This window comes from Nyctibius grandis, chromosome Z (genome assembly GCF_013368605.1).
Source record: "Nyctibius grandis isolate bNycGra1 chromosome Z, bNycGra1.pri, whole genome shotgun sequence".
Lineage (NCBI taxonomy): Eukaryota > Metazoa > Chordata > Aves > Nyctibiiformes > Nyctibiidae > Nyctibius > Nyctibius grandis.
The window spans coordinates 25804926-25832141 of NC_090695.1; the positions used below are offsets into that span (position 1 = coordinate 25804926).

Sequence of the window (27216 nt, forward strand, 5' to 3'; positions counted from 1 at the left end):
GATTATTAATACCATACACGTTCATAGTAAAATTAATCTGAAAGACTCAAAGAAGTTTGTAAATTGAGCAAATCTGGGTACAAAACTATTTGCTCACATTCTGCTTATCATACATGAAGAAATTTCACTGTTCTTTTCTCCTTTAAACATTTTTTGTACAGTCAGGTTGTGATGTATAAGAATCTTTACACTTGACACACCTTGGTCTGATAAGACAGTTTCATCAACTGTACTTCCAGTAGATGAATGTTACTCGGATGAAAAAAACCTGTGAAAATAAATCCAGAGTGAGAAGAAGTAGTAACTGATTTAGTCATAGCTGAATCATGGAGGTTTCACTTTTACTTGCTTCCTGTGAGTCAAATGCTCCAGTGAAACTTCTTAAAAGGAAGAGTTTTATTTCTGTATGGTGACTGGGCTAGTAATACCGACCCACTGCTTGCAACATTAATTCTCCTTTTCGAAATGAGAGACAACAGTGGAATGATTAGGTTTGCCTACAAAGCTGGCACCAAAGGAGGAACAGATTTGCAGCTTCATACAGGGCATGAGTTACAGTGCGAATCTTTGAACCAGGATCATAATTTTACATACAGTCTGGAAACACAAGCTGTTAGTTTCCAGTTCTAATTACTGTCATACACAGAATCACGGAATCAATCAGGTTGGAAGAGACCTTCGGGATCATCGAGTCCAACCATTGCCCTGACACCACCATGTCAACTAGACCATGGCACTAAGTGCCATGTCCAGTCTTTTCTTAAACACATCCAGAGATGGTGACTCCACCACCTCCCTGGGCAGCCCATTCCAATGTCTAATAACCCTTTCTGAAAAGAAATTCTTCCTAACGTCCAACCTGAACCTCCCCTGGCGAAGCTTGAGGCTATGTCCTCTTGTCCTATCACTAGTTGCCTGGGAGAAGACGCTGACTCCCACTCCACTACAACCTCCCTTCAGGTAGTTGTACACTGCAATAAGGTCACCTCTGAGCGTCCTCTTCTCCAGGTTAAACAACCCCAGCTCCCTCAGCTGTTCCTCATAGGTCAGACCCTCCAGACCCTTCACCAGCTTGGTCGCCCTCCTCTGGACTCGCTCCAACACCTCAACATCTTTCTTGAAGTGCAGGGCCCAGAACTGGACACAGTACTCAAGGTGCAGCCTCACCAGTGCCGAGTACAGAGGGACAATCACTTCCCTAGACCGGCTGGCTACACTATTCCTAATAGAGGCCAGGATGTCATTGGCCTTCTTGGCCACCTGGGCACACTGCTGGCTCATGTTTAGCCGGCTGTCGATCAGCACCCCCAGGCCTCTTTCTGCCGAGCCGCTTTCTAACCACTCTTCCCCCAGCCTGTAGCACTGCATGGGGTTGTTGTGGACGAAGTGTAAGACCCGGCACTTATTCTTGTTGAACCTCATGCCGTTGGTCTCGGCCCATCTATCTAACCTGTCCAGATCCCTCTGTAGGGCCTTCCTACCCTCCAGCAGATCGACACTCCCACCCAGCTTGGTGTCATCTGCAAATTTGCTGAGGGTGCACTCAATCCCTATGTCTAGATCATCTATAAAGATATTGAACAGCACCGGCCCCAGAACTGAGCCCTGGCGAACACCGCTAGTGACCGGCCGCCAGTTGGACTTTGCCCCATTCACCACCACTCTCTGGGCTCGGCCATCCAGCCAGTTTTTAACCCATTGAAGAGTCCACCCATCCAAGCCCCGGGCAGCCAGTTTGTCTAGGAGATGCTGTGGGAGACAGTGTCGAATGCCTTACTGAAGTCCAGACAGACTACATCCACAGCCCTGCCCTCATCTAGTAAGCAGGTCACTTGGTCATAGGAGACCAAGTTGGTCAAGCAGGACCTGCCTTTCATGAATCCATGTTGGCTGGTCCCAATGCCCTCTCCTGCATGTGCCATGTAATGGCACTCAGGATGATCTGTTCCATCACCTTGCCTGGCACCGAGGTCAGGCTGACAGGCCTATAGTTCCCTGGATCATCCTTCCGGCCCTTCTTGTAGATGGGCGTTACATTTGCTAATTTCCAGTCAGCTGGAACTTCTCCAGTTAACCAGGACTGACGGTAGATAATAGAGCGTGGTTTGGCAAGTTCATTTGCCAGTTCATTCATTACTCTGGGGTGCATACAATACTACTTCAACACAATACTACACTACTTCAACACAATACTACTTCACGGTGTACCCCTGGTCTCTTAACTACCTTTGCCAGTACAACTATACTTTATGTGCTCAAACTTTGCAAATAGCAAGTTTACCACATTCTCTAACCACTTCCCACAATCTTCACTCTTTCAAATGGCCCCAGCAACCTGCAGAAGAGACTGATGCAGAAACAAACAAAGATGCAGGATCCAGAACAAAGTGCAGAGCAAGGGAGTACTGGAACATCTTCCTCACTTGCCCTCACAAAGCTCGCTCTCTCTGCCAGGAACTCAGAGCATTTTTTAAAATATTTAGAATAACAGTAGTAATAAATACATAAACAAGTAGAACAAATATAAAGAAAAAAATTAAGGTAAGAAAAAAGCATGTTGAATAGTGCATAAAGAGGAACAAATAAAAATTATGTCCTGTAAAAGAAGATGAGATTTGAAGATAAAGTCAAGGTAGCAAGTATTATGTTTTTATTAAACTGTGTATTAATCTGATTAAACTGCGTACTTTTATTGAAAGATGAACTCTGCAGGATTCTGAATCCTATGGTGCAGGAATTGTTAGCCTGTGCAACTGCAACACCTTACAGTTACCCTAATTCCTCCCCTCATCCCTTATGGTTACAGCTACCTGTTGCCACTTGCTTTTGCTTGTGAGTAGTAATGAGAACATAGAAATGGAGAGGCCGAGGCTCAACAGATGCTCACATATACAAATGGCAATCAGAAAAGACACAGCAGAGATCCCCAGAATGCCAGCTGGTCAACAAATTCTGGCACCTGCAGGCTGCTCCCTAGGCTCACTTGCAGGCAGTATGATTCTTGATGCCTCCAACTTTATGCTTGGATTTGCATACTACACTGTGAGAGAGACAGGGATGTGATAAACCATCCCAAAAATAATTCCAACATGGATCAAGCTACAGGCAAAGCAACTCAAGCCCAAACTGCTGATGTTCATGCCTGTTACTGAACCTTTGAAGTGGAACTTTAGCAACTCTGAAAACAAAACAGCATAAGCCAAAATATTTATATATTCCCAATAGGAAAGTTCCTCAAAATAAAAGATTTTGAGACATCCAGGCCAGACAACTAATAAACAAAATTGGTCACTGTGATATCCAAGCACAGAAAGACATTCTGTAGGCAAGATATTTCAAAACTCAAAACTAAATGAAGATATTACTATAGATAGCAGTAAACAGATTCAACAGGAAAATGCTATTCTACAGCCTAAGTTTTCTGGTATTGAGGATTTACAAGATAAACTCAAGCAAGTCTTGTTCTTAGGAGGAGTATCTCTATGGCTGTCCCATTTACGCCGAGCATCCTCCTTACAGATAAATGCTTTGTGGTCATGTGTATGCTGTCTGCATTCCTTTCTTCAGAACTGCTAGAGAAGAACATTAAGATCACACAAATGTCATCCTTTTTCTTTATAATTCATAACTAAAAGAGGAATTCAAGATAAAGTATATATATCTGCCTTAAGAGAGATACACTACACAAAAATTCTCATCCACTGCCAACCTAGATTATTAACATGCTTCAGAACTGTGGATATTGTTAAATGTGGAATGTCTCACACATAGGAAATAATTTATACATTAAGTTAAACACAGCTATAAAGAAATTTCCAGATGCTAATGAAAAAAGATTTTCAGTTAAGGTCAATTATAAAAACATTGCTTACACAGTCTTCTCTACAAGAACTGAAATGAAAAATTGTATCACAGAAGTTTATGACAACACTTAATTGTATACCGAAGGCCTTCTTCAGATAAAAACAGTAATAAATGTGGTATAAGAAACTACAAGGAATAGAAAAAAAGGCTTCTGTTTTGCATTGCAGTGAATAATTTACACAGAAAACATTACAATAATCTCACCAAGCACTTTCTGTAAACACACAGAATCACCTTTCCAAAAGGTGTATTTTTACACACATCTCAAAAGACAGACATTTCTGGCTTTAGAATCACGCTAAATTTCCACATTAACTCTAAATTTCCACATTAACTCTAACATAGTCCACAACTTTAACTTCATGACACTCAGATAACTCTATGAAACTTTTTTTAAAATAGACGGTAAGACAACTTCTGAGGCTAAGCCAAACTAACTTCATTTGTTCAAGCCCTTAACAGTAGTTTACTTTTTGCAAAGTAATGCATATGTAAAAATACACATTTTAAAGAAACACAATGACAAGGTAATACTTAGATTCTACACTTTATTGAATCAGACAGATACAAACTAATAAAGTGACAGGTGTTCACTTTCTAAACAGCAGTGGTAGCTTAAGTCATTGTTCCCTCAGTTGCTTTTATGTCTTTCCTATCAAAAGTTTCCAGCTCCCACCTCTGTCAACAGAACAGCTCATACTGAATGCTCACTTGCCTGGTTTAGAAAAAGTCAACTGAGTCAGCTGACATAGTCTGAACTAGTTCAGCTGATTTGGTCCAAAGCAGATAAGGGAGCACTGACATGAATTCAAATAACAGAGCTCTGGGTACAGTGGCATCTAGCAAACAAACAGATGAGCAGGTACAGATGGTTAAATCATTCCAGCAAGTCTGGAAACAAAAAAGCACGTTCTGGATTTAGTCTGGGCATCTAAAACACACCAGATACACATTTGTTTGTTTAAAAACCAAGCAAACCCCAAAGTACTTCCAATACAATTAAATAACAAAACAGATGCTTCTCTAGTAGCCACTTCTTTTAAAGATTTTGCAATTAAAAAGCAATTTATATTTCATACAGGGTTTGACATTGTTTGTATAACTTATAAGAAATATGCTGTCATCATAAATTATTTGGCTAATAAATATTTAATTATAATAAAACATCTACATTTAAGCAATTTGTTGTGAACAGAAAAAAGTCGAAACAGAGTATTTTAAATATTTGCACTTTACAACTTCCTCCTTCCACACATGCACTCATAAAATGTTGTTTATTCAGAAATACAAAATAATTTTAAAGAGAAAGATAGGTAAACAATAAAAAGGTTCAACATCTTGCATATTTGCACATCATTCATATTATTATTGCACCGTGAGACCTTTTATTTAGAGTAAAGTTAGTGCTACTCACAATTGCAAAGAAAATTGAACTTCTCAGTCTCTTTGGAAAGGCCAAGGATCAAGCAACATTTGTCTGACTAACCTGGAGGAATCCTTCTCTCATCAACAAGTTTATTAACGTTTTTAAATCAGCGAAGTCATCCTGTATCTCGTCACAATGAGTCCTTCAGGGCTGGTGCATCAACTCTTACTGAAGTCATTTTCACTGACAACAATGGAAGCTTGACTGTGCTCTAAATTCTTGATCTTTTCCTTTGAAACCGCGAGACCCATCAATTTTCTGTCCACTGAGAAGACAGTCTTTTGTAAGCTGAAATCAAGGAACTCATCTCTTCTTTGTTATCACACGCTAATACCACAATCAAATTTGGTGTTGAATTGTCCAAGGAAGTGTCAGTCTGAGCTACCCATGGCCAATGCAACCAACACAGAGAAGATGGCAGGTCAGGTGTGGGAAGAGGGCCTTCAGTAAGTGCAGCGTGGCACCCTAGCTAATGATTCCTGCTTTCTAGGGAACTTGCCCTACAGTTTTGCTCAATGGCAGCTCTAATCTCCCTGTTGTGTTTGTTGAACAGCAGAAAGAATTCATGAGGCTGCTTGTGACTCTAACAAAGTTCCACATGTTCAATATAAACACAGTCGAAGCACTAGCAAATTTTGAGTCTCAGAAACAACGGGAAAAAAAAGTATTAGTCTCAAAAAAAAAAAATATTTACCTCAGTTGTGCTCTTCTTCTACCTCAAACATCACGTTCTTTTTGCACAGGCATGCAATGGCTCCAAAGTGACAGGTACCTGAATCCAGCCCACCACCAATGCTAAATTAATTTGCAGTCATAAAACACTATGAAATATTTCATATAGAATATGTTGCTACACAGTCATTTAAAAAACATTTCAATTGTATACTTGGAATTGCTTGATTTGGCCTTTTTTGATACTGACTGTGAAGTTGTTAGTCCGGACCTAAAGTTAAAGAAAACAAAACCAAAAACAAAACCAAAAACCAGTAAGAGGTTAAAATATACAATGCATACCTACATTAACTTTTACAACATAGAATATTTTTCTAAACTTCATTATTTTAAAATGAGTTGTGTACTGAAGTTTCCAGAAAACCCTTACCTTTTTGTTCCTTGTGATGAATTTGTGCATTGCTGTCCTCTGCTTAAACCTCCTGAAAAGAAATTGGAAACAACAAAAATTAATTACTTCAACAAAGAAAGAATGCTTCAGGAATTACATACATGGTGGTACTTTTAAAAGAACAGTTTTGGGTAAAGCTTTTTTTTTTAACATAATGAGATTTAATCTGTCTGAAGGAGCAGATAACATTTTACTAACTGCAGTTTTGAGTACTGTAGTTTGTATTAATATTTTTAAAAGAGAAAACCAGAAAGCCTTTAGTTTATTGAATTCTAACAGATTAATTTGAACCTTGCTGTAGTTTTCAGAAATATTTCAGCATAACATAGTCAATTTTCAAGGCGGTTGTTGAAAACTGTATTTTTCATTTTTTTTATCCTGCAGAAGGAAAAAAGAATCTTTGCCAACAGTTAAGTTTTTCATTTAAAACAAAGCCTGTTTGCACATGTAACAACAATATTGCTTATAAAATTCTCTGTGTAAAAGACTCATATTGTAAGTGTTAATTGTGTTCTGATAACTCTGATACACTAGCATTTTAATTTCCTCTTATAAAGCTCCCAAGTTAGATTAGGGACAAGCTACTTTAAGCAGATATTTAACTACCTGCACAGGTTCTCTAATCTGGCCAAAGATTAACTCTTCATCAAAAAGAGAAACTACTTGAGTAAATATGCTACTGGTTTGGCATGTTACAGGTGCAGTTATGTGATATATTTTATTAGATGTAAAACAGGCTTGCAAGTTCCTGCCTCTATCCTTTAGTTCACCACCTCTCTGGTTTTGCCAGCACATTACATAATGGAACTTTTCTGTCAACTAAATCTCAGAAACATACAGGTCAAAGATGTTTTCCTTGATTTTCACTTAAATCTCCGTGGCCTTACAAACACCCTTCTGAACATGGCTGGGGGGTAGCAAACACGCAATTTACAGAAATGAGCAGTAATTCATATGTCACCATTGTAGCAAATGAGAATGCACTGTGTAACTACCATCACATTGATAAATCTAGTTTGTGATGAAAACTGATTTGATATTCTTTAAATAAAAATGTTCACTCTTACACAGGCCTTACTCAAATAAACTTGTTGCAAAAATCTCAAAGCCCTGAAAAGTTCAAAGCATACCATTGCCAAATTATTTTAATTGCACAAGCAGATAATTGAATAATCAAATATATTCTGATGTGCATACTCACCAACTCTGTTTGAGTTTTCCATATTGTCAGTCTTAGTAGGAAAATCTTTTTTTTCTGTCAGCTCCTGGATAATGCCTTTATTTAAGCAGACATCCACATGTCTGTTAAATGACACAAGACTAGTGGTTTTCTGTTCTGAATTACAAACTGGACAAACAAGAACACTGTCGGTTTTGGCTTCAAAGAAACAGGATGAACTGGTTTCTTCTGCATGTTCAATCTTTTCAAAATGCTCTTCATGGTTTTGTGAAATTCTTTTGGGGAAGAGACACTGTTTCATGCACACATTTCTAGCAGTATCACTGAGATTACTAGGCTGTCTTTCTCTGTGAGGTTTATCAGATATTATCTGAGTGAATTTTTCTGTGCTATTGCTCGTAGAGTTGTCAGATGTCCTTGCAGACTGGTCTGTTCCTGCTAATTGATCTGTTTTATTTTTTTGACATTCATCAACATTTTCATTTTTAAATTGTGGAAGGAAGTTAAGTGTATTTTCTCTTGAATTTGCATTCTTGGATATTTCCATAGTACCTTTAGCAAGAGTCCCATTGAGGCACTCATCAATATGCCTGTTAAGCTCTTCCAAATTATTGCTGCTTTGCTCCTCAAAGCAAACAGGACAGGTGAAGATCTTACACACATCAGAATTCTCTAGGTCTGTGACCTTGTTTGTTTCTTCCACAAAATTTGCTGATGATTTCCTATCATTAAAGAGCTGCTTACCTACAGTTTCATTTGGAGAATGATTCTCACTGTTTAGTAGCCTTGCAGCTCGCTTTTTATCAAAAAAACTCCCTCTGGGAGATGTTTCTGAATATTTTGTGAAATATTCTTGGTTGGACTTCCCTGGATGAAGCCTAAGAGAACCAATTTCTTTTCCTGATTTTAAAAAACTTGTAATGCTTTTTTGTTGGTACTTCTTCTCTTCTTCACTTAGAAATCCTGATACTCGTACACCTAATGATGAAAAGCAAACTTATAATACCAATTTTCTGAAAACTTGATACTAATTCTTAATTAACACCTCCCGAGGTATACATCCACTCAATAATGCTGCATTTTATCTCTAAACAGAGGCTATACTACCTGCAAATGCTCCCAATGGATCACAAGGTCCATACAATTTTATCAGTCCCAAACACTTGCTCAACCATAATATTAATTTCAATACCCATGAAGTTTTAACTGACTGCACTATAACATGAGGCTATAAACTTAATACAATACAGTTACATAGAACTCAGCTTGGAAGAGTTTTGCAGAAAGTTTCCCCATCAAATTATTTTTTCTTCAGTGCGTGCCTACCATAGACAAGTGTTTTCTATATCACTGAATCGTTCAAACAGAATGTATAAGCACCTGAAACATATGCGTCTTAGAATCAAAACACAGAGTTTACTTTTGACAGGAATTTTCAAATTTCTTGCAGAACACAGCATGTTCATATCTATAAGCGCTTTTATTTAAAGCGTTTGTTTCTAAAAGAGTTTATGGACATAAACTACCTGTTGCTGTGGTGCAAAGCAGATTTAAAAGCTTTTCTAAGGCAGCAGAATTAAGCACTGCTATGCGTTAAGATTCTACTCTCATGCTGATGCGTATGTTGTTCCAGGGTTAACAGGTGGTAGAAAAAGTACAACCTCAATTAGTAAAACATTTCTGAGTCACCATTCAGCACTCCAGACCTGTTGCACTTTGCAAAAACTACCAGGGTAACAGAGAAAGGATAAATCCATTTATATCGATTTTACCTTAGAGCATGGTCTATTACTTTAATACACTATTAAGATCTAACTCTTAAAAGGAAGCACGAGTTTGAAATATTTTACCCATAAGTCTTATCCGTAGAGGGTGTGGTGCAACACTGTCAATTTCTGTTCCTAACAAGTCTTTAGCAACAGCAAATATTTCCTCCTCAGTAGAAACAGAAGACAGCACAGTTGAAGCTCTTGTTTTTACTTCAAAGTTCACATTCTTTAGCTTCAAGGTAACAGTTTTACCCTAAACAAAAAATAAAGAAAAAAAAAAAAGACAAAGGTTAAGCATGCCATATACAGTACAGAAACAATTATTATGTAGCATCTATATATGGGCCCTAAAGCCACAGTCAAGACTGTGTGCTTATCTGTGTACAGCAAGGGGCACTGCCAAGAATTTTTCTGCAAGATTCTGCACTAGCTCCTGAATTGTTGCTGAAGTTGAATTCTCTGAACTGGGTCATTTGGGTATGGTTTCCAGCAGACCACGTGCCACCAGCACAAGTTCAATAGGTTTCATGCTCTGGCTACAGTCACAACTTCTATGCCATCTACAAAAGATTACTTCCTCACTTGGAAACTTTCCGTTTCAGAAACTCAACTTTGCTGGGAAAACTGCTAAGGATGTGTAAGTGTCATCCAATTAAGGATTCACTGAAAACTTCCTTCCTCCTGCATGGTGCTATCAGAGCCACACACAGCATCTGTGTTTGGCACAGATATTCCCCTGGCAACACCTTCCAAACCATTTGTGTGATTTAGTGTGTCCATCCAAATGTAAATAAACGATACTCCTTTTGTTCTGGTGCCTTTGTAAGGTTACCCCTTTGTCTTTCTTAGCTGATGATTTCCCTTTCAACCTGTTATCTTTTGAGACAACCTTTTATGGCTGAAGACGACTAATCACAATTCTTGTAGGTCTTGAATGTTATTCCTTGCCTTACCATAAAGACCTCTATAGAAAATGTGAGCAGTTCTTTCTAGATAATAAAGAGAAATTCAGGGATAAGTAATACAGGGACTGTTCCTACTATTCATACCATTGAACAGTATGAATAACTCGCCAGCAAGTTTGGGACATGTGAACTTCTTAAACTGTACTACTGGCTATTGACTGGATCCTGTATGAGTATGGGAGAGAAATACAGAGTTTTAAATACATTAGTATTACATGATTGACCAAAGCACAGCTCATAGACAATGTTTATAAACACTGCTTTTAGCATAAAATGTTTATATGCTAAATAACTTGGTTAATTAGTTTATCTCTTTCCACACATTATTAGATAGCCACCTGAACAATATCACAATGCTGCCTAAATAATTCTAAACATCTGCTAATTAAAGAATGGTGACTCCTGAAGATAGACTGCATGGTATGATGCTGCTGAAAGCATTCACACTAACACTGAATTTAATAAGTTTGAGTGCAAAGTGTTGTCTTTTTGCAAGTAAACAGAGAATAATATAAATACCTTAAGTCCCTCTTTCTGTAGCTCTTGAGCAAGGTCTCTGCAAAGTTCTTGACACAAGTTGTACTGGTCTTCTGCTGCATTTATTTCACTGAATGTTCTAAGATAAAGATATGATCTTTTTTTCAGTATGAATACTAAAATTTGTTCAGTGGCTGCCAAAAAGTATTTTTTTGTACAGTTAAAAAAAACTACATCAGAAGAAGGTTGTACATGTTTTAGTGTTTACTTCAAGGAAAAATTAATATTAATATTATACAGAAAGATCTGTGGACATTACGTGTTTGAAAATGTCTGCAAAGCTGTTCAAATAATGAAATAATTTAGCTTTCAATTTTTCATGCACTATTTGAAAATATATCAGATTTAAGGTCATTAATGCTTAAATATTTGCAAGAGAGAATACGAACACCAACTTAATTCATGGAGCCAGCCAAGTTACTTGTATTTAATCTCTGTACAGTGCTGTGTAACATCAGAAGAAAGAAAGGATTAGAAAGTCAACATCAGAACCAAGTATCAAATAAATAATGCAGATGCTAAAAAGAAGATGCCAGCTAGGATAATTATGTCTAGGAAATAGGAAAAGCTATCCTTCTGCCAAAAACATCGCTAACTGCCTTTGCTAGAGCTTCTTAGCAGGGGACTTACAGTAATTTTTTTTGTCGTGCATCTGCTTTTTAGTAATAACATGAGAGGAAAGGCAACCTTCAGTTAGCAGTGGTTTTAAGAGAAGTGGGAAGCAAAACCTACAGCCGTCAGATGCCTTTGGAAAGGTCTCACAGATCCATTGTTTCATGACAGGCTTTACATTTACGAGTGTGAAGTCCCTATAGTTAACACAGGGTTTCACATCTCTAAATTATATTCAGGTTTACCTAATCCTATTGAAAAGTTATCCTCTATTATGATTCAGATTCCCCTAAGAATGTTTGCATGCTGCCAAACTAATCGGATGAATATTTTACTGTGGGTCCCATGCCATTATCCAAGGAGTAACTCATGTTATCCTGGCAATGCTGCAGTAATTGGGAAGCTGTAAAAGTCCAAAGTTCGGAAGGGACAGGATAGAGAGAATGCTGTTTCAGGCCCACCTCTTCCTCCCATATAAACTAGTTTCATGATCACAGCAGCCCACTGATGTCTCTGGTCTAAAACCGTTTCCCTTGGGGAAAAAAGAAGGAAGAAAGAAAAGCAGAAAGGTACAAGAGGCTACCCAGATTATCTGTCTGCCTGCAAACCAGCACAAGACTACAGCCATAAATTTCTCAGTTCTGGTGGTACCAAACGTTATGGGGCCTACTTAAGCTGCCCACAACTATTAAGTCTCAAAGTTAGGAAATGTAACCAATTTTAGTTAACCATGCAAAATTATTGTCTGCTTTGCAAGTCTACCTTATGCTATACTTATGCTACCTTATGCTATACCTGCAGACTGCAGGCAACTAGACTGATACTGACATTAAACTGGAACATATTCAAGCCCTTATATATTGCCACCCTATATTAAGGCTTAAAGACCACTTTGATGCATTAAAGGCATTAGGAGAATCAGGCGATGAGAAAAGAGAACACACAAACTGACAGAAGTACCTCCATAGTATTCTGAAGCCAAGGAAAAAATAATAAGGAAAGGCTGAATCTGATTTAGTGAGCTTGTTGTATATGTGGTTTTTCAACACATAAATACACAATGAAATTATATGACTAAGAAAAGTACACACTACTTGGCATTAACTAGGTTTAGTGATTAATGTAATTTTTTTCAATATTAAAAGAAGCATACCTTTCAGTGCTCATACTTTTTCTTTCTCCATCCCTTTAAAAAGAAAAACAATTTATTATACTTACTTTACCTAGAACTGTTATCTTTTCAATAAACTCTGAGTCAACCAATCATGCTTCAATAACTAATACTGGTCTCTTCTATAAAACCTGAATGTTAACTTTTTCTACAAATCTTGTACAAATCTTGTACATGAAGTTTAAGCAAGTATGAAATGGAGAATACTATTTTAAAAAATTTAGACTACTGTAGATGAAGTAAAGACATAGATCAGCCACAGATGTCAACAAACATAAATAGTTTAAAAAAAAACCACTGAAAATACTACGTATATTTGAATATTTATCTGAGGAATTAGTTTGCTTTCTGTCTAAATTATTGCCCATGTTAAAGGTGATGTGTTAAGGCTTTTTGTTTGGTTGTTTTTTTTCCTTCTGGTTTTAATTGAGCACCCTTTAACAACTCTTCTGCATATAAGGAGTCCCTCAGAGCATTTTATTTCTAGGTCCTTTTTCTGTTTGTAACTATTGGAAATAACAAATTCGGTATCCTCAGATTTTCCTAAAAGAAGGTGGTCAAAGACGTGACCATACGATGAACCATTTACTAAGGACTCAGGTGTTGGTATGTCAAGGGCTTGCTTTCTCCACACTAAAATCACTGAAATCAAGTTGGTGCTAATAAAAACCCAAGAAATAAATTTCTTAAGACAACACCATTAAAAACACGTTCCCCTTCACAATGATAATCTTGGCTTTTGAAATGCTCCCTTTTTTTCTTAATGTACTAGGAGATTTCCCAGACTGTACAACATCTGAACAGGGCGAATAAGGAGAGAGAGTGCACCAATTATTAAAGGACCATTTGAGGTTGCATTATCTTAACAGAAACAAATATCTGGAAAACTGCTTTTTATCTTTTATCAAGTCACCCTCACAGAGTCAATCTTACTGCATATTTTGTCAACATACTTCTGAAAAGAAAAAAAAAAAAACACAAGAAAGATTTGTGCTAGCACATTACTAGCCTACAAACTGATAACTGTATACATTATTTTGTAGTCAAATGGAAAAAATGGAAGATCTATTACTGTCAGAGAAGTAATAGACGTAACATATAATAGGTCTTTCAGACATACATAAGACAATTTGGAACTCCTAATGAAAACAAATCATTGTCAAGCCATTTTAAAATAGAATTTCAGCACTTTGGGAAGGATAGAAGAATATTTAAGAAAAGAATATTTAAAAGAAAGGACTCAATTCTAAATTAAGACTCTTCGTTATGCAAACAGCAAAATGCTATGCGTTTGTCACCATTTAAAGCTGGGCTGGCTATTAAACTGAAGGCAGATGCTCTCTATTAACCCTTTCCCTCCCCTCTGAAAGGAAAGGAAAAGAGAAAAGGGAGACAGACTTATGGTTTGGAAAGTTAAAACAGTTTTAATAAATTATAATAATGAAGAGAGTATAATAATAATGGAAATAATTAAATATATATAAACATGTACAAAACCAAGCTCGAGTTTCCCCCCCGATGAGGATCCGGTCACCACTGGCACTGCCTGGCAGGCTCCAGGAAGTCTGATACTGGACTCAGTGACAGACGGGAACTGGGTTCAGGAACGCACAGATCGGGATCGGGGGCAGCAGAAAAATGGACAGAGTCCTCTTTGGACACCGGCCACAGAAGGAAAGAGTGTGACCCTCGTGATCCCCCCGCTTTATACTGAGAATGACCTGTATGGGATGGAATACCTCGTTGGTCAGTTTTGGGTCACCTGCCTTGTCCACTCCTCCCTGCAGGTGCGACCCTTCTGTGGCTCTTCACTTGTAATCAGTGAGGAATTTAGCAGTGACCTTGGTTTCTATAGGAGTAAGTCTAAACAAGAGCCTTTCTGCATAACATCCCTACCAGTACCTCAGTAATAACTATAAACTTCAAGTGTTATCAGTCCTAGAAGCATACACTGTCTGCAAAACATGCAGTTAGTTTCAGAAAGTGCAGTTACTTAGAAGAAACGTAGCTGAAAGGAAAATTGGTTCTGTTTTAGTCCAAACCAGGACAGGGTTTTTTTAAGAACAAGTGTTCCATGTTTGTATCCAGGACAAGATCAGAAATGACGCATATTATTGAAAAGATATATTTATTAGTAAGACTGATTTCTCACCTCCCAAACAGGAGGCTGAAAAGCCATTGAAGTAGTATGAACCCTAAAGGAACAGATATGAGGAAGGATATAAAAATCTTCAGTTCTATTCCAGCAAATTCACAAGTTAATATTACAAATATGTACATAAACATGATAGGAGACACAGAAACTTCACTTACTTTCATTAGAAAACTGACAATTTACCACCAGAGAACATCAGATACCAATGTGATTTTCATTACAATCAGATAATAATAAAAACCAATGAATGTATATTGCTTTTATAGAAGAAACAGGACTGAACACCTCTGCTTAGGTTAACTCATTTCTCTTTAGTTATTTTAGTAATTACAAGATTAACCTAAATGATACTGACTTGATTTATTGATAGATACTTATGCACAACTTCTCTGACAGACTTTTTGGATTTCATATATTAGACATGGCTGTACAAACTTCTGCTCTTTAATGTTCGGCTGTTCTGTGTATCTTGGCCATAAGTATAACAATAACAGGTATCAGAGATCTTTTGAAACATATTAAAGCAGCCAAATTTTCAGAATATTTGTTTGTCAATAAAATAAGTCTTAAAATGTACAGTATGTAACATACACAAGGAAAAATGTAGAAAAATGTAAACGCAGCAGAAAGAAACCTTAAACATACTTTTCCAAATGTGTTGAACCCAAACCAAGGGAAATATCCAAGAAATTACGCCAAGATGCTTCTGAAAAAAGAAGAGAAAGTAGTGCCCTCTGCTGGTAAAGTTCTGAGCAAGTCACAATTCCAAGTGCTTTTAACATCTTCTCTGTTACTTTTCCTATACCTGGCACCTGAAAAAGAGTATCATTATGTTGGAAACTTTCCTTTGTAGATCCAATACCAACAACAATTTAAATCAAACACAAATGGGCAGATTACCTAGAAAAGTATTTTTCTTCAGTAGAAATCTTGCTTTTAGAACATAAGGAACATACATGTCATGGTATCTCTTACCTTTCTAATGGGCAAATCTTTTAGGAAGTCTAGCACTGCTTGTCTCTCAGGAGGGATTCTGCATTGCCCATTAGGTTTATTACGATCACTGCACATTTTTGCTAACATTGTATTTGGCGCTATTCCTTAAAAACAAACAAACAAAACCTTTATTTTTAAAAAATACAAGACAATATTTAATTTCAACTGTCCAATATTTAAAAGCACAACAGTAGCCTAGGCATTTGGCAAAGACTAAACACAAGCAAAAAAGTGACAACACCTGATAACCAGATTTGTTACAATTCTGAAAAAAAAATTGTAATAGACCTGTGAGAACATAAATACATGTGGTAGATTAAATACAATGGATGCACCAGATAAAGTGTACCTACTATTTTAAGATAGTCAGGGTAACACAATATGCATTAAGCGATCACGAGGGGTTAAATACCAAGTGTTTAAAAATAACATCAGTTACATGATTGAATGATTTTATGATGGTGATTATGGTAAGACAAAAGGAAATGCTTACAACAGCAGTTATAATGAACTCTTAATGAGGAGATATTTCTTCCTTGTATTTCAGCAAAATGACTAAATTAATTTTGACAAAATTTACCAAATTAAAGTCTTTTGTGGTCTACCACTGCTAGAAATATATGTATATATTTCACTGAGACTGGTAGGGGTGAGGAGGGATTGCTCTTTTCTATCAAAGCAACTGTTTTTTTACAAATGAACGCTGGAATTGGTTTAGCAAGAAAAATAGAATTATTCTGCACTACAGCCCTAGTGATCTAAATTTTGATTTGCTCACTGATACAACGTATTATTCAAGATAGGAGAAGTAATTTTTTCAATTAGCATTCTAACTGTTTTTCATTTTGGGGCTTAAAACCCCTGATGCCCTTATAACAGCTATATCTGTTTTCTAAACACTAACTTATCCTTAGGAAGACAAAATTTCAGTAGAAAAAAATTACTATATTTTACTACCACTCATGAGATAACATACACGGGAAGGAAGTCTCATCCTGCTTCTTCCTACTAGGTGTTTCCTTTACCTTTGCTCACATTCAACACTTCCCTGGCCTTCCACATCTGCTTCATAAAGCTCAATATTCCCTGATGCCTCACTGACCTGGTTCACAAAGTAGTTTGGATGACATCTAAACTAAGTGGATAGGGACATATACTTTTTTTAGTGACCTAATCCAGATTATTATCAAAACAGTTGAGAATTACAGGTGGGTTGCCTGAAGCCAAAAGACACAAAACTTGAATGGTAAATACTAAAAAACTAGTGAATAGTATATTAGCTTCAACATGTATTTACTTCTCTGAGAGCTAACTTTTAAATGAATTTTGATATTGCCTTAAGCAAGGAACAGCATGGAGAACTGTTACAAATACTTAACAATACGGATCTGCTATTCAAACTAACAGTAGTTTAGCAACCAGTGACAGATTTCACTATGACTACTGGCTTACAAAAACAATTTACATGAAGCACTAAAACAACAAGCACCAGTGCTAAGATAGCTCCTGAGCACATTGGTCATTCTTCCACATTACTTCTGTTTCAAGAATAAAGAAGCAAAAAGATGATATAACTGTTTCTATGATTAAGAAAAAACAAAACAAAACAAAAACCAAGAGTGGCTTTGATAGCCATAACATCCCTTGAAACACTTGAAACTCACAGTCTTTGCAGACTTGCAAAAAGAGCATATTTCTTTGCAGCACAAGAATGCTGTGGCAATGCTAATTTCTTAATTAATGCCCTCTGAGATTAGAGTAGAAGACATTGTGGAAATACAAAGCATTATTATTATTCTGTGTGTCTGAATACCTGCACTAGCAGTCAGTTGAGTTTTCTGCTCAATCCTAAAGCGAATTTCCTTCACAACTTCCTCTGCAGAAGTTCCAAAGACAACTGCATTTTCCACTGATTGATCTCTTTGTGCAGGGTGGTCATCCATCAGAGGTGTGTTGTCTTCAAACAGTACCGGGGAAGAAGCGTATCCATCATCATTAATTTTGGCAGGCATATTTATATCATCTTTATCTACATTAGACAGAAACACAAACAATTAATCCATCCATATAAAACATGTACTTTTATTGATTTCCTTCTGCAGTGGCTGAGGAGAGTTTATTAGCAGTTTTATTTTTTTCTGTTGGAAAAAAAATATACAATTATTTAGCCAACGCAATTACATTGTTTTTTGTTTTAACAAAGGGGAGTCTTAAGTGCTTTGTTCTTAATATGATTTGAGCTTGGCTTGGATTTGAAGAATTGGTTAGGAGACTGGACATAACTTCCAGAAAAGCAACAGGGTTTAATAGCCTGTTGCAGAAAAACATCAAAATTTTGGCACTCTGATATTCATCATATCAGAGCGAAGGCCAGATGCTTCCTTTCTTTTTGTGGAAATAAAAATCTTTTGCAGAAGTTTTTTCTGTATTCTCCAAAGAAAATTAGTGCTCTGGAATATTCAGTTCTAGAACCATCAGCCTGGTGAGCTTCTTGTTTCCAACTGCAGTCAGAGCAGAACAAGCAATGTCAGTAGCCCTTTGACTGCAAACTATTATTATGGTTTCATATTCTGAGGGCTTGTTTGTGTTCTAGAAGAATAAAGATGTCAGAGAAGTATGAAGAGGCACATGACTACACATCAGTCACGTTTGTTTTGTAAAGACTACACCAGTTTGCTTCTTTCTATTCTATTAATGTTTTTCAGTAGTACTGTATCCTTGATTATCCTCTTAATGGCTGTTTAGACAATTTTTGAATACTGATAATATAAATGTTCCGGTTTGTGCATCAACCATTTGCATGACTCCTTTTTTATTATTCCCAATTGGGTATACAGTTGTGGATGTGGTTCCAACTCCATCTTCTACAGCCAAGTAAAATCCAGTTATATCTTAAGCATTACTGTAACTTCTGCAGTGCTCATTACTTTATGCATTCTTAGTCTTGTAAAATAATCATGTAACTAGAGCTTACGCACACAGTCTTCGCAGATAATTTCTCATGTTTCTGATGTACAGGACTTGCTACAGTATTTTAGGAAACATCTTTGCAAAATACAAATAACCTTTAGAACAGTAAGTTTATTCATTCTACACCTCCTTAAACTGTAAGATTACTACTACTTATTTGCAAAATTATCATGTTGAATTGTAAAGGAAAAACACACACCTAAAACACACAATTGGGTTTAGTAAACCTAGACCATTTTTCACGTATTTTACTCAGGTTAAAAAAAAATAAATCCTCGAACTCCAAATCATCAGCAGCACACCTTTTATGCACAGGTGAGTAGCAGAGGAAGTTAACCTGTAAATTAACAAATTGGAGGTAAAAAAGTATATGGGAGGATGAATTATGCAAGGACTTAATAAGTATCTACACTTTCTATGTGTGCAGCTTATCTGAAGATTACATTATATGCATGAGTGACCAGTACCCACTGCTCCTGACCGCTGGTAGTGTGGTTAGCATAACTAACACCACTTTATATGGCAAGCAGCCATTCTCTGGGACCGAGCGGGTCATGTGTTCATTCCCTTTCCCCTCATTATCAAGCCCTGAAGGTCCTGTGCACCAAGCAGACAAACCAAACAGATTTCTTCTTCCCCTCCCTACTGGCCTCAAGGTTCCTGGGCACCAGACCGATTACGCCCTGCCTTGCCGGCCTTGAAGGCCACAGGCGCCCGGCCAACCCGGTGTTATTGATGACCCCGCCACAGGACAGGGAAGCGTAACAGCACCCAGAGCACTGTCCATAAACCCAAGCAGTTACAAGTCCTAAGGGGGAACTTGGACCAGAACTGCTGCTGGACAGTGAGACCTGGGACCTGCTGGTGGCCAGGGGTGCCTCCACCATCGTCTGCTTCCTCTGAGGACTGAGGGAGTGACTCGTACTCTTGTACATGACCTTTGAGTCTAGATTATGATTGTTACGTTGATACAGCAAACCATGTATTAAGATTTGACCCAATCTGTAGAGGGTCCAGGTGATTAGAAATTGTAAGTTAAGTTGTACTATAAATTGTGTATTACACTACTTATAGATTGTACTACATTGGATTCTGCTTGTAGAAATCCTGTGCTATTCTAAACATAAATTGTGTACTATACTAATCATAATTTCCTGTTCAGAAAATAAAGCTTAGATTGTAACTACAATTTAGTGCCATCATCATTCTGCCAAGGATCCCTAAAAGAAACCATCTGTCCCCTCAGTGTCAGGTGACCCCATGAAAAGAGAGAAATTTGCTTGCCTTTTTCTGTAGTGCTTCCTGTGTTAAAAAAGAATCTTCTCTTCTCTTCAGGCCAGTTCAGTCTTTCCTCCAAATGCTCTGTTATGTTCAGGTAGGCTTCATCTAGGCCCATAGGCATAAAATTGGGATCATATTCGGTCAGTATTTCTCTAACCTTGATAAACACATAGTGAAAGTTTAAAGCCTTGTTGCTGTAAGAGCAGATCTTGACACACAATTATGAGGTGAACAAATGTGATCTGAAACTTCAAGATGGCAAATCAATATTAATGATATTTATTGAACAAATTATTTATTAATATTGGAAACTTACAGTACTGCTTCTCACAAGTAGCAAGATATCAATAGTAAGCGAGAATTAAACAGATTTTGAGCAGTGTATTTTACTGCAGAGGTCATTAAGATGAGCGTATAAGAACGCCACAGACACTTGGTTCACAGACACTGCAGTAACCATATAAATAAAACTCTGGGTACCTGGGAACTCAGGAGAGCACATGAGCTGATGCACCTTTCTGTACACTGTGTGTCAGACATCACATATGCAAAGGTTAAAAAAAACCCCCTACATTTTAAATTACGTTCAAACTAAAGTTATAGCCAGCGTTTTAGAGCACTGGTTAATGCCACAAGCAAAACTTGTTCAAAAAATCTTTAGTGATAAGTGCATCTTCCCAAAAGGCAACATAATAAATTAAATGGTCAATATAAAATCTCTACCTTTTCTTCTATTTTTTTCCCCTCACTTTTTTTTAAAACAAGGAGGAAAATTTGACTGCATCCTGTTTTTCTCTATCAGTTTTGGTCAAATTCTTACGTATCACAACTTTTGTTCATGTGCACTTCATCTTTCTGAAAGTGATTAAAGATATGAATCACTCATCAACTTTTAATGACAAAATGAAATAAATTTAAATATTTTCAATCCAAATCACAAGAGAAATATATAACTAAAAAACCAAATCAGCCTGAACTTTCAATACTTTACCCCATCAAACAATAAATGAAATACATATCATGAAATCCAAGATACTTAACAAGTTCTAACCCATTCTGAAATGCTCACATTTATATATGCTTTTTAACAACAGAAGTGAGAAAAATCAAAGAGGATAAAAATTAGTAATTAGCTTACTTTATTTATGTGAAGAGATTGCAGCTGTATAAAATAAATAAATCTTGGCTCTTTTTTTTCAAACAGGATTTTGCTCTTTATTTAAAGTCCCTTCTTTTAAAACAAATGCATCTGCATTTAGAACTCACTAATGCTCTCTGCTTCTCTCTCCAGTAATTAGCATTTGAAAGGATGATGATGCATTGTATGAAATTACTATCTCCGTGTTTCCTATGTACTTGCAGCTTCCTAGTAATTAGATTACGCTCCATGGTTTTGAAGTTTGAAGAATAATAAGGGTCAAGTGGTATCACTAGCTCACTACACATTTTGAAAATCTCTATCAGCATCACTAGACTTCATTGAAATGGCAAGATGGGTAAATGCAGTGCTTTTTCATTTCCTTGCCCAAAAGCACCGATGTTTTGTTTAACTCATGTTAAGAGCCACATCACTGAAGAGTTTAATATTTAAACTACCACTTTTCATATTATCTAGAACTGATGTGTATTGGTAGAGTCTAAAACCAAGTACGCTGACTTTTGGTTAGAGAGCACTTTCAGACTTACCTCTTTACTCACTTTGCCGTATTTTTCAAAGTTTAATGGTACTATAGTTAGACGTGGACATAGCTTTTTAGCAATAAATCCAGGCATGGCTGCACGTACACCAAATCTCCTAGCGTGGTAATTTGAGGTGGACTTAGGAGAGATTAAATAAGTTTAGTGTTAAGTAATCAAGTTTTTCTTCAAGTTTAGTGTTAAATAATCAAGATCTAATCACTTATCTCCAAGCAGAAAAGACTGACAAGGCTGAGAGTTTATATGCATTTCCCACCCACCCCACCGCCTTTCAATCTGTTTACATCCTTTAAACTTTCATCAGTATACTTTTTACTGAAAAATACAATCCATCTTATACGGTCTAGTCTAAGAACAGATGTTTCCTCTATTCTTTTTGTTATTTTTTCGACACTTACAAAAATTCTCTACATAACAGTGTCATTATGTTGTTATTGTATGGTTTATTAGGCTTTAGATTTATGTAATTGATTTCTGTATTAGCTTGACATTCGGCCTTACCAACATACTCATTGATCCCACTCCTATAGGCTTTTCCTTCAGCTCTGGATTGTCTCTCATTTCCACAGCTGCATAGAAGGCATCCATGTCAATGTGTACAATTGTACTGCTAAGGTTACGGCTCTGTTCCAGTTCTGTCACAAGTTTGTCCACCTGAACAGAATAAATCAATAATCGAAAAACTATTAATCTGGCAGAAGTGCAACCGTACAGATGATTCTAAAACTCAAATGCATCTGGCATATTGTTAAAAAAACCCCAACAAACCCAAACCAGCACCAACACAAAAGACCCAGCCAAGTTTCTGATGAAACTTGCTCTCAGAGAGAACACTGCTGCAGCAAACGGTACAAAAAAAACCCCAAAACTCCAATGAAAAAACACCCAACCCAACAAACAACAAAAACCCACCTGGCGGGGGGTGGGGGGGGAAGAAGATAAATCATCTGATTCAGACAGAAGCTTTGTAAGACCATTGAATATGCAGCTTTAGCTACTGTGATACACGTTATTTAAAAAAAACAACCAAACAAAACCATGGTATTAGAGAATTTCCAACACTCCTAAATCAAGCTATCACACTTCAGAAAATTGACCTAGTCAGGTGAAGGGAAGAGAAACAGCTGACCAGGCAGATCCACCTGTCTTGTCTTGTCAGAAATAAGGTCTCAAGCAAACAGGTTCATTTACTGCTAAGTAAGCTACTGTTAATCACTTCATAAAATTCCTCAACATTTGTCACAGGAATCCATCTCATATAAGGTTGGATTGCTAGCACAACTGCAAGGCGACTTTGAAAGAAAAGCCCATACATAGAAAGTGTGTTTCACTCCAGGAGTTAAAGATGTATCATCTACCAGACTGCGAGCAGTGCTCCTGCTTCATCAGCTCCATGGTGTTTCGAGGCAGAGGCCAAGCACACAGACCTCACCATGAAATACTTTTAATTGTGCTTAATTTGCTCGCATTCTTTTACCAAAAGACTTGCAGATCATGTGCTTGTTTCTGAAATATCTTTCAACTATGAATGAGGTATGAACTGTGTCACCAGAAAGCATGAGTGCATTATTTGACAGGCAATTTTTAAGGTCTACTGATTTAAGATAACTGTGTTGGCAGTACCACACATCATTCTAGAAGTGAAAAAGAAAATATATATTAAAAAAAGGAAGTGCTATCAAACTATGGTTATCTAACCACACTAATGACTATGATAACCTCTTTTTACACAACAAAAGGTTGCTACTGCTAGAAAAAAAAAGCAACAAATAGGCATAACAGAGCTCAAGAAATGCAAGTAGTGAAAAGGAACCGAAATTTCACTTTTCTTGCAAGCACAAGGACACACACACATTCATGACACCAAGCTACCATTACAGAAATGTCTCTGGCTTGATTACAACGGGTTTATAGTCCTGGAGAGGAATGTTTACATGCAATTTGCACAGTTACTTGAAGAGAGTTTCTCTCTTTTTCCCCTCGACAGAGCTGCTTAACAAAAAACATAAAAACCTTATCCAAAAACCCATCTTTGGAGCTGAAGACACGTGAACCAAGGCAAGTGGCTATGAATGTTCTAACTAAACTGCTGACTAATGATTTACAAAGTCTTTTCTCTGTTTCATTCCAAGTTCATTTGAGGGATGAAAGGCTAGAATCGGGCTTCAAACTAGGCTATTCCATACCAAAGAGCACAGTATGCTCCCCGAGGCTGAGAAATCTGGTTTAGACAAATCAAAAACACAAGGGGAAAGCCATTCAAATAACAACTAAAAAAAAAAAAAGTGAGGAATTAACATTATTTTCATTACGCTACTAATTCAGCAAGGGTTCACGTCACACTATAATAATGAAAAGCATCCTTATTTTAAACTATACTTTACAGATAATTTTCAGGTTACTCTCAAATTCAAATTGCTTGATTAATTAATACTGGGCAATGACAATCATGAACTAGAGCTTATCTGCATACCGAGGAAGGACCCAAAATCCAAGATTTCGAGATGTTTTTATAGCAGCAAAGATCTAAAATTAGCCAGCAAAAAAGTGTGCATGTTATCCCCCTCTAATGACAGTTCTCATGCAGTACGGCACCTGACTTAACAGTTACTCCATTGGAAATAAATACGACTGCTATTTGAGCAAGTGGCATAAAGATTTCAAACATGGGGTTTGAAATTCAGGTCCCAGTAAGACCTATATGGAAGAATTTCTCTCTTTTTTTTAAGCTTCTTTTTTCCTCTATAAAGAGCAATTTTCATACAAAACATTAAAAGAAAATAACATGTTGCAAGAGCAAAGATTCAAGTTCAGAAAAAGACAGTGTGGGGGTAGTCAAAGCAATTCAAGTTTATTTGCTTTCACTATGTGCACTATATATTCTTTAATTACATAACTATACACTAATTTTATAGGATCTGTGTCATTCATTTTATAAGAAAGACTGTTCCCTGTAAAACAAAAAGTTCTGTGGTGAAGGAAGGATGGAAATTGAAGTATTTTTTCATAATTAAATTACTTAAAAGCTACCCCAGAAAACTAAAAAAAAACCACCCAGACAAGCACAGACATAACTGATCCATGTTACAGATTAACTAAAAACAGTTGAGGCATACAGGCTGATAACAAACTTTTCAGAGGTACTCAGTAATGGCAAGCTTTCTGGGCACAAATTTGAGACACTAGCATCTAATTTACAGATGGGATTTGCAAATCTGCAATGAACAAAAGACTGTACACCAAAGCTTGGGACCTATAATCCTCACAATGGCATTCAAAATTAATGGATGTGTTTAATCTTCATAAGCTTCAGCTCCTCATCTATAAAACAAAAATATCACTCTACTGTGCTGTACTATTGCAAGAATAATTTGAAGAATTCACACTATGTGGTGCACAACATAGAAAAGCCTATGAGGAAGTCGGTAATTATGCATTCAAAGCTGGATTAGACTAGTGTACAACAAATAAAGCTTGGGGCCACCCACTGAACAACGAGGACAACAGTAAATATTGAATAATTGCCCACTCAGTGAACACTGTCTGCACTGTGCACTGAATGAAGCAGGAATCCTGTTAGGGAAAAATAGCAAGCAATCATGTAATTAAAGACTGAATCATAGTACAAATGAAAAAGGGAAGGAATTAAGCTTCTACAAGTAACTTTAATTCTGTTCCACCTAAGAATGTTTAGTGTGCAACTTTGGTGCTGTTTTCTTTTAACAACCTTTCACACACAGTTATACTTTGGTTACTATTATCTATCATTAGCATTTGAGAAGAGAAATAGCCTCTTCATCCTTCAAGTTCAGGAAACGTGTATTTCTTGTGACTGCTTGCCATGATGATTTTTTCATTAACTAGCATAAATAAGGAATAAATTATACCCAGAAGAGTTGACAACTGATCCCCTTCATCCCATTGCAGGCCACTGAACACAAACATACATGTATTACAAAAACAGAAACTAAACTCAAGACTGCATGATACTTATTAACAAGTTATTTAACAAAACTTTTACATAAACCATAGTGACATCTCCTTAAACTGATCAGAATTAGAACACAAATTACTTTGCTTCATTTTATTCATTTAGAGAACATTTTGGAGTAATTTTACAATCTATTCTTCTAGAAAATTTTAATTAAGATTACATCATCAAAACATTGTGCACTTTTACTTGCATGACTAAAATAAAAATCGTTGTTAACGTTGTGCTTATCACCAGAATTCAATGCAATAAACTAGAATACACCAAAATGATTATAATTTGTCTTTTACTCCAAAAAGTCTTTACAAGATTAGTACCTGCAGCTGTGCTTTCAAGAGCTGTTGTGTTGTAATTTTCTCTTTTAGCTGCATCATTTTTTCAATCCGTTGGTTAACTTGTCGATCTTTTTTAAGTTCATTTTCATAAAATCTAGAACCCTGGAAGAAAATTGCAAAAACACTAATGTTTTCGTTTGTCTTTTCCTATGAACAACTACATTCGATCTTTAAATACAGAAAATGTAAAACACAGTAACAGTTTCTGATGCATACTTTGGATTTTCATACAAATGATACATAAAAGAGACCAGTGGTGCTTTACATCTCTCTCCTCAAATGATACAAACATATTTCTCCTTCTCAGGTCCCCCATACTCAGATGAGTATAAGGGACTATTCAGAGAACTTACTATGTTTACTCATTCTAACACCTGACAACAAAAATTCCAAAATAGTAGATAAAAGTCAAATTATTCCTTGCAATACCTCCAAGATAAAGAGTATAAAACACTAAAAAAAATTGATTTAAGCATTTAATCTACATGGAAATAAATAATGACATTGTAAAAGTCAAATCCACTTATAATGTTGAGTATTTCATTGGCCATTTAATCTTGAAGGACACTGCAGAATTAGAAGCTATTTGGAAGAGGATGGTGGAAAGTAAAGGGGTATAAAAAAGCCTTCTTGGTCTCAAGTATGTATATGTTCCTTCAAGAAAATGAAGGAAAAAAAGGAGATGTAATGAAAACATAAAAAGACAACAATCATGTAGAGAATGTATAACGGGACTTCCCTTCCTGACTCATAACAAAGAGGGCACAGAACGACACAGAAAAAGAGGAAAATACAAAACCACCAGGAAATATTTTTCTTGCAACATCTGCTTAGCTTACAAGAGAAACGATATCTGCAGGAAGAGGTAATGTCTTTTATTGAACCACCTGATAAAATCTGCAGAAGCGGACAAATTTTTATCTCAAAGCCTCTGACTACCAAACTGTCACTGATGCCAAGAATTCAACCATAGTCTAATAAGAATCAGACATTTATATAAAAAGCAAAACCAAACACTTTTATAATAATGATAAAAAGGATGAATGGCAAGACTGTAATGTGTCATGTCTCATTGCTTAGAAGAGCTCCCTAATTAGAAGAAATTAGGGTGCATCTTCTTCCACTATTAGACATGCATTTCAT

The 27216-nt window shown here is 36.6% G+C and overlaps 1 protein-coding gene across 4 annotated transcripts in view; it reads right to left on the reverse strand.

Moving 5' to 3' along the window:
- Nucleotides 1-4395: 4395 nt before the first annotated feature.
- POLK (DNA polymerase kappa) overlaps nt 4396-27216 on the reverse strand; it is a 35290-nt gene continuing 12469 nt past the window's right edge. For all 4 annotated transcript variants that reach the window (XM_068423678.1, XM_068423677.1, XM_068423676.1 and 1 more), the window contains 13 exons: nt 26056-26175; nt 22249-22401; nt 21736-21867; nt 20053-20206; nt 17612-17827; nt 15778-15902; nt 15448-15614; nt 12630-12662; nt 10847-10943; nt 9444-9615; nt 7615-8571; nt 6393-6444; nt 4396-6233 (listed from right to left, as the gene is read on the reverse strand). In XM_068423678.1, coding sequence (XP_068279779.1) covers nt 6149-6233; nt 6393-6444; nt 7615-8571; nt 9444-9615; nt 10847-10943; nt 12630-12662; nt 15448-15614; nt 15778-15902; nt 17612-17827; nt 20053-20206; nt 21736-21867; nt 22249-22401; nt 26056-26175 — 2463 coding nt within the window. In that variant the 3' untranslated portion in view covers nt 4396-6148. The remainder of the gene's footprint in view (nt 6234-6392; nt 6445-7614; nt 8572-9443; nt 9616-10846; nt 10944-12629; nt 12663-15447; nt 15615-15777; nt 15903-17611; nt 17828-20052; nt 20207-21735; nt 21868-22248; nt 22402-26055; nt 26176-27216) is intronic.